The following is a 12,846-nucleotide window of genomic DNA, read 5'->3' on the forward strand; positions in this document are numbered from 1 at the left end:
ATGATTATCAAGTATCAACTTGACTATGTCAAGAGCTAAGTGAACCAAAAGACACGTTACAACACAGACATTGTCATAAAACTTGGTCAATCCACTACTCCATCTCAGTCAAGAACGCCGCTCAGTCTTTTGGCCAATATCCAAATAAACACCTCTCTGCTCTCAAAAGCTACATGCAAGCCTCTCCAATATAAAATGGAATAGACAATGAGCTTACCTTCCTCATCAGACAAGTCCAATGACCGGATGGTGTTACCTTCATTGACAGCAGATGTAAGCAATTCCCCATGCATCTGGCCAAGATCAACGCGACTTGACTAGCTTCAACGTAACTTATGACTAACAAGCACAGACCCAAATAATTGCATCCGAGCTTCCTGATTCTTTAAATGATACCCCAATTGGTTCCGAAGAATCCGAACCAATCCATATTCAGAACATCCACGACGATACCCTTCAGGTGCGAAGAAGAGAGAGATATGTGCATGCCAACCACGAGAATACCCACAACGTCACCATCAACAGCCCAAATATTACAGGGACCCCGTTTGTGAGACAGGTACAAACTCCAAACTCAAATCTGGCCATTAAGATCAACAACGGCCAGGAATCTCAAACACCGCTGTTTGCGAAAATCAAGAATCCGTTCGAGGACACACCCACTTCGGAGATTCCCACTAAGAAGTCTATTCTGGAATTTGGTATTGCAAATGAGGATACTCCAAGTGTTTCTGCAGAATCAAGGAGCAAAAGAGCTTTGGAAACGTTCAAGAGACTTGGGGAAAACGATGGCGATATCGATATGGAGCTGGAATTGGAGGACGGCATCATGCTGGGTGCGAACGGAGGAGATGACACCTTCAACCAGATGAACAGCAACAAGGGAGATATCACAACTGCTACCATAGATGAAGGCGATTACGATGATGAGGTGAATAGAGCTCTGAGAAACGTGGATATCTCTACTAATGAACCTATCATGATCGATAATTCAGAGGCAACGATAATACACGATAGGCAGCCGGATGATCACAAGTTCTCAAGTGGTCTTCATCTTCAGTACGAAAACTCACAAGTGTCGAACGACGGGATCCAAGTTCCGGCATCAATTGAGAAAGTCGCCCGAAGCAGGTCTCAGGGCGTTTCTCAGAGCTCGATTGTGAGTTCTGATGGTGACTCGGACAATGAACCCAACCAGGAAACCCCTCTTCCAAAGAGGAGGTCACAGACGATTTTTTCTCTGAGCGTTGAGCACGACAAGTTTCAGGCTTTTTCAACACCCATCTCGAAGAATCGCAGTATCAATTTGTCCAAGCATTTTACCCAGGAGCTGAGCGAATTGGAAGAGAATGACGAAGCTCGGGAAAGCGGCAAGGTTGGCACGATATCAACATCTGCTGAAACTCAGGTAATACATGGCCAGGTGAGCCAAATGCTCTCCTTGTCCAATGACAAAGGAGGACTTGTCCAAAAGCCCCTGGACAAAGAATCAAACCCGTCTTTAGATACCGGGGACAAACAGGTATGGAACTCATCAGGCGAAGTGGTGAGAGATAACCTAGCAGAAGTTGATACCACAATCCTGTATGACAAGTATATTTGGGCAAGGATTGAAAGGCACAAAGTTCCTGCCAAAATTAGCCAACTGTTTCCCAACGATACTGTTGATGTGTTATATGGCGAAGACAGTGTTGCTCGGATAAAGAAGTCCCAAATACTGGCTCCTATGGAGATTCATATTGGTGATCAGGTCAGAATAAAGGATGAAGCTGGCTATTTCAAAGTGACTGGCTTACGATGCAAACGCCCGGATATGTCTGAGGAGATTGTCAGGTCAATCCGTGGTTTTGACACAGTTTACTTAGTAGGAAAGACTCGTCCAGAAGAATTTTCGAGGGACCTATCGTCGATATATTGCACCAGGTTTCCGAACAGATCCATATTCAAAAAGTTCAATGATGAGGAGGCTTTCGAGAAGTTTATACAGGGTTTAAAGTTTGAGACCGACGCAACCGAAATAACACCATCTGGGATATTTCAGGGCTATTGCTTCTGTTTTACACGCAGTGGTGTTGACAATGAAGAGGATTTCAAGCGGAGAACGCAATTCATTTTGGATTCTGGAGGTGTTATTCTAGAGAATGGATTCACCGAACTTTTAGAACCCTCCAGTGATTTATCTTTCACCAGACACGTTTCACTCAAAAGCTTCAGACTACCACTGACTCTATCCAACAAACCATGTCGAACAGAGAAATACTTGCAGGCATTAGCATTGGGTTGGCCCTTGCTGTCGGAAAAGTTCATTGACGACTGCATATCCAACAAAGAAAACGCAAAGTCGTGGTTCCGGTACCTTTTGGCAGCGGGTGAATCGCAGTGGCATCAATCCACAATGAGTTTAAACATCTTTGAGTTTTACGAAAAGTACCGTCTCGGAATGTCGCTTTGGGACCAGGTGAACAACAACTCCAACATTTTGGCCCATTATCAAGTTCTGATAATCAACAAGTCGATAAATGTCAAGAGGGAGACTTTGTTGTTCATACTAACTGCTCTAGGAGTGAAAACGATACACTTTGTCGCCAGCTACCAGAATGCGCTGAAGAAAGCTAAAGATTTTGAAATGGACGGCTCGATAACGGCTGTATACTCTGAAGACGCAATTGAAGAAGTTGTCAAGCAGCTCAGTTCCAAAGGAGCCAAAAACACGAGAAATACTGTGAAGTCGTCGCAGAAGAGCCAAGGAATCAAGAAGTTTTTTCCGAGTGCAACGCCTGCAAAGAGAAGAATCACTCCAGCAACAGATCTGAAAGGACTGAACATAAGGTATATCAACTGGGAATGGATCGTTCAATGTGTGATTTGCTCGCATTCGGGAGAGATCCCACTGATATGACAGTTTAGATTCTACTTTCTCGTGATGAGTTATTCGATCTAACGTGATACGAGTGCACAAAATACTGCCAGACTTCTTATTTATCAACTTTTCTGGGACTTGATACTTTTGGAAAGACTTTTCTAGTAATAATACAACATGGCTAGGCCCCAACAATTGTCTATCGTCTATCGAAAACAAACAAACAGCGGTGGACTTGGATAAAAAAAACGCAGGTGAATAAAGAACAACTGTGATGGGCCAATGCGTGAAAATGATGACTGTTGGCTTGGCTAGCCGTGCGTGATACATGGGAGCTGTTTTTTTGGCATGGTTGATGAAGAGATACTTTCACAATATCAACACCATATAAACAAATACCACACCGCACCCGATCTGCCATAGAGTGGAAGATGCAAGTCCACCAAACACATGGGTCTTTCCCAAGGCCAAAGATGAGCCGATGGCTTTGGAACTCTTCGAGTAAGACCCCGACACATCTGAGGCTGCTGAAGCAGATATGTTCGAGGAAGACTGGGACTTTCCACCACCAATAATGACCTCTCCGTTAGAGATGAGCGCAGTGGAAGCAGAAGCAGAGGAGGCAGTCATTCCTGAACTCGTGTAATCATTCGTGACAGTCAAGGTCAGAGATGAATATGAAGTGACGTTATTCGGCACAGCAAACGGAATGGATGATGCATCCGGGTCAATTGCTGATCTCGTGTGCGAACGAGCGGTGGAATTTCCAAACCCAACCAAAGATGTGGTGGTGAGTTCTTCAGAAGCAGCCTTGGAGATAAAAGCCGGATTGGCCTGGCCCATGGCGATTTTGCGAGAATCCACATCAACGGCCATGTAGATGGACCTCAGGAATGGAGTTCCCAATACTGTGTAGCCGGTGTAATAGTCAGGTAGTATCGCAAGCGAACAGGCAGTGTCTCCATTCTGGAATCTCAGCAGGGTGTTATTGTTGTCATAAGCTTCGTACAAAAGCTCGACAAGTGGAATCATGACTGTGAGGTTTCCAAAGTGGAAGTCCAAGAAACCTGTCCGACTAACGTTACAATTCACGAGCCACGTATCAAGATCCGACGAGTAGTATGCGTTAACCTGAACCGCGATCTCAATCAAGGTTGAGTACGGTAGGAAACTGTACAAGAGCCGTGAATCCAACAAAGCTGGTCTGGGGTATGACCCGGAGGTGAAGCCATCTGTGAACGACCGCGAGAACGTGAGCGACTTTCCAGAGGAAGAGGTTACTCCCAATCCAGTGAGTGGAATAACGGGGTAATCGTTGGACCAAGCGAATCCAAACGTTTCTCCAGTATCCAAGATGGGGATGTAATCGAATTCCACCAAAGGCCCGATGAACCGGTCTGAATCAAGACCTCCCAAGATGAGCTCTGCATATGAGGCGTTGATTCCATTCAACGAAAGCGAATAACTCGACGAGTTGATGTATCCTTCTTCAACCATTGCTTTCAGGAACGAGGTCGAAGATCCCGAAGGAGCACCGAGTCCCAGACCTCCACTATAAACGTTGGAGTCGTTAGCACTCACAAACACAAAGTCAGGCAGCTTATACGAGGCCCCAGAGTCGTCCTTGAAAGTCACTTCATCCTCGACATAGTTGCCGAATATCTCAATGTAGTTGAGATACGTCTGGTTCACTTGAATATCCGACTCGTTCCCGTTCACATAGGAAGCATTTATCGTGAGCTGCGAAGACTGGTTGAAGTAGTGACCCGACTTCGAAAGCTCAATATCGTACAGTCCGTTGGACGGGCATCCCGAGGCAGTTTCTGTTGAGGCAATAGTCCTTGTATGGGATTGCGAGACCACTTCTGTTGTGCAGTTTGGGAAGTCCGCGAGGTTTGGAATCCAGATGTCTCCAGAGCCGATATCCAGTCTCAGAGACACGTTCTGAGCCGGCTTTCCAATTTCAAATTTGTAGTCGTAAACCTCACCATAACTCGGGATTAGTTTAAGATAGGGCAAGTCGTCTGTCAGGACCAACGGTAGAACACTGGCTAATACCGCGAGCACGTTTACCGCCAACATGGTGCTATTGCGTGGACAGGGGACACAGACCTAAACAGCAGAAATAAAGTCAAAAACGAGAAACTTCCAACTAACCAACTGCAGGGCAGTAAACAGCGGCGAAGGCGAAAAAGAATACAAAGAATGTCCTCCTCACGTGGCCTAGCAGTCCTCGTGCCTGTGTTCAGCGATCCCTTGTTCCAGTCCTTGTTTCCGTATGGCTTCGTGAAGAAATTCGTTTTTTCTCCTTTCTACTTTGGGAGACTGCAGGAGTTTTATGGTTCGCGCACGTCAAATGAGACACTTTTCGCGTTTTACGGCTTTGGAATTGCTGGATATGAGCCGGAAGAAAAAGAATTAGATTTAGGATAATTTCAAATGGGGCTTTTATTGTTTAAATCTTGCCTGTTTCCATTTGTGCGTTCAATCTCCCGAGAGCAATATGAAGCCTTGGGGATGATATCATAGGTGTGCACCACCCAAACTGCTTAAAGCCGCGCGGGTTTCCGTCCTCGGCCTAACAATACTACATTGTAGGCCAAAAGAGAACCGAGAGAACGCCGAAATGGTCGCCAAGGTTCCGAAAGAGGATTGCGTTGTATTAGTTACGCTGAACTGTTGTTGTATAGCCTGCAAGATTGGTGCAATACCAAATCAGACAAGTATTGTGTCATCTTTTTATAGCACACAAAAGCAGCTAAGAATAGAAGGCATCACGACGTGATGATTGTTGTCATGCTATTGTAGTGGCTTAGGGTGCAGCACGTTGTTGAGTGGGAACGTTACACTACCTCCGGGTCATAAATGACGGTTTGGCTAGGTGATTTTGAGCAGTGCTGAATATTTGTACTAGTGACATATTTATCGTATTCAAGTTGATATCTCAGTTCCGGAAAAAGAAATGTTCTGATCTTGGATGGTGATGCCTACTAGCGTGTCTTTAGTTACTCTGAATAGTTGACTATTGGAAAGTTTCGCTAACTTTCTGTGAAAATTCTAAATTAAGGATAAACTGAATAAACCATTAATTGATTAGTTTCGGCGAATTTCATTTGTACTTGGCATAGCCCTCAAATGACGTTCTCAAAAAAGAAACGGCCGATATATTAGCAGAAAAATCTTCTATATTTTAGGGCTAATGTCAGATTCAGTCGTTTAGATACCTATGCAAACCATTGCAACCCAGACGAGTGAGATACCCCATAAATCAGGTAGCAGCAACCGGCGATATCCGATAGCCTCTTTTCCCCGCCACTTTGCTCAACCGATGTCCAAACAACTAAACACAGTTCCTTCCGCCAACATTACATTGAAGTCAATCCACACCGTCATCATTTAGCTGGTGACATCTTCAGATCATATCTGTTGAGATCGCAGAGGTTGCGTGCGGCGGCTAAATCCTTATTTTCAACCACCCGTATACTTGAAGGACTACCTTTACGAGTCTACGAGCAAAGATCACGAGACGCAATTCTGTTAACAGACAGATAATTGGTAAAAAGAGCCGCGGCCTGAACACCGCCGCTGTGAACAAAACGGAAAAGACACAAAAACACTAACACGTAAGAAAAGTACTCTTAAAACAACTTGAGACATAAAAAAGGGGCCAAAAAGCGGAAAACCGACCAGCGAGAAAAGGATGGAAAAAGCTAAAAAGGCATGACACGGGAAACGACGGTATTGTGGAAAAGTGATGACGTTGAAAATAGTGAAAACTAACAGCTGCATCAAATGTAGACAGTATTGGTAGGTGTCTTGGACATCTAGTAGATGCCATAGTCTTGATTCACCAGAGGTGCAAATTGAGGCATCTGCTGGAACGGAATCTGCTCGGCTGGAACCATGAAAGGACTGTTGGAAGTATAGTATCCAAATACGGGTAGCTGTGGTTGTTGTGGTTGTTGTGGTTGTTGTGATTGTTGTTGTTGTTGTTGTTGTTGTTGTTGTTGTTGTTGTTGTTGTTGTTGCTGCTGCTGCTGGTATTGGTACCGGTACTGTTGTTGTGATTGAGCATGGTCCTGATGGAAATCCTGAGACTGTTGTGGGGCAATTTGAAGATACAAGAATGGATTGTTCTCATTATCCAATGACTCGTAATCTTCTTCCTCTCCTCTCTGCAAAGGTGACTGCTGTTTCACGTGAACCTCTTGAATATGAGTTTGTGGTTCTTGGAGTTCTGGGAGAGGGTACCACTCGTGCTGGGCCTCTTCTTGCTTCACCTGGGTAAACTGCTTGACCTCCTCACTCTTCACCTTGGAAAACAACTGGACTTCCTCTTGCTTGGCCTCTTCTTGCTTGACCTCAGCAAGCTGTTCGATATCTTCGTGCTTTACTTTGGAAAACTCCTCAATTTCCTGCACCACTTCGTCCTCGTCCTTGCTACAAGCGTCCCTCTGCAAAACATCCAAAAGAGGTGAATGCTTGCCTGTCTTTCTCTTACCCTTCCTCAATTTCGATACAAAATCAACTGGCAACTTCGGACACGCACCCTCTTCGATGTGCATCTCCACCCAGATCTCATTGTTCTGGAAATGCTCGCCACACAGGCCACACCAGCCCATCTGACCAACACGGCCACTACTGCGAGTGCCTGGAGGATACTTGAAATGACGCGACTTGAGATGCGTCTTATACGTGTCTCTTCTCGAGAAACCACCAGTGGCATGACACTTGTGTGCGGCATCCGCATCGTAGAACGGACACCCAAACGCCTTATCCGTCCAGTGCTTCTTGATGTGACGCGTCAAATACCCGCGGATCTTGAACCGTGTCTCACAGTAGGGACACTGAAACTTCTTGTCAGAGGATGTCTGAAGCATTTTGAACGATGAGTACTCCGACTCGGAGTTGGAAGAAACCGGGCTGATGGAGTTGGAGTCTAGGTACGTCAGGACGGACTCATCTGCTGAACTTGCTTCGTAGCAATTGCTGTGTGGAACTCCATGACTATTATAAGCAACAATGCTGCTATTGCTGGCACCGTTAACACTGCTTGGAGAGTTCTCAGAGACAGGAGAAGGAAAGTACTGCTGGTATTTGGATTGATCCAGCAAAGTCCATTCAATTTCGCCCTTTCCGTTAGTAAACGGCACCAAGTGTGAGTTGTTGGAATCGAGAGCACATTGCTTGAGATCTGTTTTGGCAGTATCGTCGAGCTTTGGGTTCAGCTGACATAGTTTAGGGAACAAAAACGAGTTATTTCTCTTCTTGACAGGGTGCTCAACCGACAGGAAGGATTCAACGAATTGAATAACCCTGGAAAACCATACCTGAACGGTCAGCGTTATCCGGGTGAGAATATAGCTGATGATTTGCATTTGTATCACTTTCAAAGCAAAACACAACCGGCTCTGAAAGCAGTTTTGTATCACGGTTGGCGGTCACGCAACTATCAGACAAGAGTAGAGATGCAAAATTGTTTATAAGCTGATGGGAGAAGAGGTATTTGATGCTGATAGGTCTCTTCAGATTGGTGGCAAATTGCTATATGTTTCCCTGTATTGTTTGCACAAAGGAAATTTGTGGTTGTAACAATAAAAGGAAAAAGTGTCAAGGGGGAGGGGAACAGATTGGGCCAGGAGATTGACGCAAATTTGCGGCCGGGTAATAGGCGATGCGGGCGACACCGAGGTCACTGGCAGATCAAAAAATATTACGTAATAGATTTTTTTCACTTTAGCTTTTGATCTACATTATATTCTAACCTCAGCCCACAGGAAGGTGCTTTCGTATTAATCTGGCAAGAAGACTAGCTCCTTGTAAATGATATGTCTGTAATATTAGGCTCACTGGCCCATGCCTCAATCCAAGTCTCAATCTCTCTCCCTCTCCCTCTGGTGCTCGTCTACCCCCACCAATTGATACTCCTCGTAATGCTTAGGATCTTCTTCGTTTAATCTGAAGTAGTTGTACCACATAATATCACCCAGCGTTATAGCCAGTCCGAATATGTTAATCAGTGACAGTTTGTCACCAAAAATGAGAAATCCTAGCAGAATGGTTAGCAGTTCCTTGAAGATCCCAGCGATTGAAAGCGTCAAAAGGCTTGCATGAGACAACAAAATAAATTCGCTCAGTGTCATCGCAAAAGCAAGTAATCCCGGAATGATGAGCAACAAAATCGTGAAGGGTACACCCTTCTGCGCCCAGATCTCACTGGCTAAAAAGTTGCCGAGTCCCTCGACACCGCACCCGATCAAAAAGAGTAGCAGGAACATCGAAGGAGAGATGTAGAGTATAGTGAGAATTGGGTTTTTGGTGTATCTATTCTTCTTGAGAAGAATCTGCGTGAGCGCCCATCTGAGTCCTGACATACACGACGACATGAGCACCAAAAGGCATCCAATGAACAACTCTGACTGTATATCTAATCCACGGGCTCTGAGTGCCATTCTAGAGGTATCTGAATTCCCCGAGTCATCTGCTGCCCCACCAGGGACTATAGGCTGTTCCTGGTCCTTTTGGCCCCATACCATCATCACCACCCCAAACGTCATCACCAACACAATGCACACCAGTCGCAATGACAGATGCTCCAACTTGAACACGACTCCCCACAGAAGCACAAAGACCAAACTGGACGACTTGATCATTGTGTAGAGTGATAACGTGATGAACTTGAAGCTGGTGTTCCCCAGTCCAATGTCTCCTGCCGAAGATACAGAACAAGGCAAAATTTTGTAACAATAAGTCTTCAAGTCCATCCAATATGACTCCTTCGCACCCAAACGAAAGTGTGGGAAACAAAACACACATGCCAAACTCAATGTAAAAAGGATCAGCTGGTGACAGGATGTGATGAGGATCGGGTAATGGAAGTTCAGATTCGGCCCAAACATCCATTTGTTGTAAAGCGAAATAGATAGCGAAAAGCAGTACCACGACAAGATTGACGACAGAATGATCCACAGGTTTGGGTATGGGTCCGGGCGGCGAAGCCTATGCGAAGAATCCTGGTGGCCGTGCACAGAGTGCTGCCTTTGGTGCAGATGGTCCACTCGCGTCATGGCAGCGCGATATATATGATATGGCCACAAACAGCTATTGGGGGCACTGCCTTTGAAATAATGCAAAAAAGAGCGTGGTTGGACAGCTTGTTCCAGAGGGCGTTGGGGATTCGAGGTGTTGATCCTTTTTGGGCCAGAACCTGAAGACGTATCGAAAGTTGAGTTAATCGTGCAGCAAGCAAAATACTGTGCTTATGTCATCATTATTGTGTCACCAATTGACTGGACACGACAGTTCAGCGCACGATAAGTCATCGGTTGTTACACTCCTGCTTTCTGAGAAAAAGTCTGACCACTTTTCTAGCCGTGTTCTACCGGGCTTAATTGTAGAAACGTGGCCACCAGAGCTGCCTAACAATTGTCATAAGTAGAGTCACGTTTATGCTACGATCAACCACAAACCATGTCAACCATTCCTGGGCTGCCCTCTTCTGAAAATACCACACCAAGGATGCATTTATTTGGCATTTCGTCTTGGCTCAAATCATGGGCGTGTGTAAGCTAAACATGGAGCATCTCATGCGGCAAGGCACATACATGCAGACATGAAAATCACACCACTATTTGAGTCAGTTCCAGCACCAGTCTTGTAGCTTTGAAAGTCCTTGTCGATTCCTAATATTTCTTCTTTTGAAATGTAGTCCAACAATACACGAGTAGTTCTCACAAACACCATTGAAATGGAGTTTGATAACTACGATTCTATCCTGTCGTCCATACAGGACGAGACTCTCAAAGACCAAACCATTGCTCTCAGCGATATCGCAATAAAGACGGAGCCAAACGCGTTTCTGAGTCCCTATGGTTCGAGTTTGAGTCCTTCTTACTCCTCGGGCTCGAGTCCAGAGGAGTTTCTGTTTAACCCGGAATATATGAACAATGCCCTGTGGGACTTGCCTGAGCTCACCAAACAGCCCACTTCCGGGACGAGTGGATTTGACGCCTCCATGGCCAACACGGCCTCAAATGGTTCTAATGGTTCTCTAAGTGACAGTACCGGTGCTGTAGCTGCTGTTAAAAATGAGCCGACTCGTGGGAAGGGAAAGAAGATCAAATCGTCTCACAATCTGGTGGAGAAGAAGTACAGAACAAACATCAACTCCAAGATTGTGGAGTTGAGGAATTCCGTCCCAGCCTTGAGAATTATCATCTCCAAGAATATGAGAAACAATAGCGTGTCTTCGCAGGATCAGAACGAAGACGAAGACTACGACGATTATGAGGGATATGGCTACACTGACGATGAGTCCAAGCTGGACGGTTTGAAGCCTGCTAAAAAACTCAACAAGGCAACGATTTTGTCGAAAGCGACCGAATATATTCGCCACTTAGAGTGGAAGAACTCGTTGCTGCAAGATGAGGTCAAACGGTTGAAGAATGACCTGGAAAGTTCATCCAGAGACATTCTGCAGAGCATTGATCCTAGCCAGGGAACTCGTCCTCGTCATAACCAATCACAGGGACTGAACAATCCCGCTGCAAATGGAACAAGTCTGACCAATAAGCTTCTTCTTGGTGGAATGGCGTGCTACATCGGCTCTTCTGCCTTTGACGATTTTGACGGCTCCGAAAGCTCGTATTCCAGACACGGACTGTTTGCTCTGCCTATCCTTTCCATTGGCGATTCCGCTTCCACACAGACGAACTTGTTGAAACCTATGTTTGGAATACTTAAAATGCTTTTTGTGATGGGAGTGGTGTGGTTTTATGTGCTGCTTCCACTTATTTCAGAGCCTAGACCAAAAAATGGCAACGCCAGGTTTGTGCAGCTGTATCGTCTGGTGGCTTCCAGTGATCCTATAGTGAGGTTTATCAACTTGTCAAAAATTAAGAACCAGTACTGGGTTCAAATATTTGGTCCCTCCATCTGGAACGCCCTTCCCAGAGATCGCTTTTCCGAAAATGAGGCTTATCTCTTGGATAACTACCGGTTTGCAGATGTGGCTGGTCTTCTTCCTCTTGTCGCAGAGTCCGAGACCGGAACCGAGTTTTTCAAGAAATTGGCCCAGCTGAAGTCTCAGGAGGTTTTCAACAGTTCTATCAAGGATATGACCAATTCGTACCACTCTACGGTTCCGCGCGCGCAGGTTCTGTCTGAGTTGATCGACTCGATACAGCTGTTGGACCACAACAGCGACAATTACGTGAAACATCTAATCAAATGCTCCATTCTTTCAAGCATTGCTTCTCCATCAAAAGAGGGTCTTTTCAAATGTTTCAAGCTGGTTCAGGCGAACCCAGATCAAATAGACCAATCAATGGTGCTGTGTCTAATGTGTTCGATAGTCAATTTCCACTTCAGACTGACACACAACTCCGCACTTGCGATGAAATGGTTTGAGAAACTTAATATTCCTCATTATACTGAGAATTTCAAGATGGACCCTATGGGCTTCGTTTCGCTGTTATATATCGTTGATGATATCCCGATCGAGAGAGAGGGTGACTTGCGTCCAACAAATTCCGAAGAGGAAAGCGCTACAGAAGATACCAGCGATGAATATACGCTATCGAGAAATAACTTTAAAATGCTGAACATTCTGGGCAACATGCGGATATTCATCGGCAACAGATCCGACCAGGACTGCGACCTTAAAGTGAAAAATCAGATGGTGGAGAGCTTCGTTTCCAAGCTCGAGATGTTGAACGGATTTTGAGGCGCAACTAAATTGAAAAAAAAAAACACACAAAAACAACCATAATGTTTTCGCAAATACGCATTTTATTCTAGTAACATTTTTATATATTTTATATATATAAGAAGTCCGTACGAAGTGGGAGTCGTAGAATGTTAGCTAGTGCTGACATAATGCAAGAATGCTGATATAAGCCCGGAGCTTCTCGTTACGAGCCCTCACCCAAAGTCGATCCCGCACCGTTCCATGGACAACTCACTGCTTTCACCGTCAGCCAAGGGGG

The 12,846-nt window shown here is 45.2% G+C and overlaps 5 protein-coding genes across 5 annotated transcripts; 2 read left to right on the forward strand and 3 right to left on the reverse strand.

Moving 5' to 3' along the window:
- Nucleotides 1-207: 207 nt before the first annotated feature.
- On the forward strand, nucleotides 208-2,899 carry KUCA_T00002783001 (uncharacterized protein; the record flags this gene model as incomplete). The annotated part of the gene is made up of 2 exons (XM_022603064.1): nucleotides 208-273; nucleotides 353-2,899. 2 exons carry the CDS (start codon nucleotides 208-210, stop codon nucleotides 2,897-2,899), a joined length of 2,613 nt encoding a protein of 870 aa, XP_022458806.1.
- Nucleotides 2,900-3,229: 330 nt separating this feature from the next.
- On the reverse strand, nucleotides 3,230-4,942 carry KUCA_T00002784001 (uncharacterized protein; the record flags this gene model as incomplete). Its single annotated transcript, XM_022603065.1, has 1 exon — nucleotides 3,230-4,942. The coding sequence occupies one exon, from the start codon at nucleotides 4,940-4,942 to the stop codon at nucleotides 3,230-3,232; it is 1,713 nt and encodes a 570-aa protein (XP_022458807.1).
- A 1,742-nt stretch (nucleotides 4,943-6,684) lies between these two features.
- On the reverse strand, nucleotides 6,685-8,238 carry KUCA_T00002785001 (uncharacterized protein; the record flags this gene model as incomplete). Its single annotated transcript, XM_022603066.1, has 1 exon — nucleotides 6,685-8,238. One exon carries the CDS (start codon nucleotides 8,236-8,238, stop codon nucleotides 6,685-6,687), a length of 1,554 nt encoding a protein of 517 aa, XP_022458808.1.
- A 495-nt stretch (nucleotides 8,239-8,733) lies between these two features.
- KUCA_T00002786001 (uncharacterized protein) lies at nucleotides 8,734-9,759 on the reverse strand (the record flags this gene model as incomplete). Its single annotated transcript, XM_022603067.1, has 1 exon — nucleotides 8,734-9,759. The coding sequence occupies one exon, from the start codon at nucleotides 9,757-9,759 to the stop codon at nucleotides 8,734-8,736; it is 1,026 nt and encodes a 341-aa protein (XP_022458809.1).
- An 848-nt stretch (nucleotides 9,760-10,607) lies between these two features.
- Nucleotides 10,608-12,584, forward strand: KUCA_T00002787001 (uncharacterized protein; the record flags this gene model as incomplete). Its single annotated transcript, XM_022603068.1, has 1 exon — nucleotides 10,608-12,584. The coding sequence occupies one exon, from the start codon at nucleotides 10,608-10,610 to the stop codon at nucleotides 12,582-12,584; it is 1,977 nt and encodes a 658-aa protein (XP_022458810.1).
- Between the last annotated feature and the right edge of the window lie 262 nt (nucleotides 12,585-12,846).

This window comes from Kuraishia capsulata, genomic scaffold (assembly GCF_000576695.1).
Source record: "Kuraishia capsulata CBS 1993 genomic scaffold, Kuraishia_capsulata_scaffold_3, whole genome shotgun sequence".
In the NCBI taxonomy this organism is placed as follows: domain Eukaryota; kingdom Fungi; phylum Ascomycota; class Pichiomycetes; order Pichiales; family Pichiaceae; genus Kuraishia; species Kuraishia capsulata.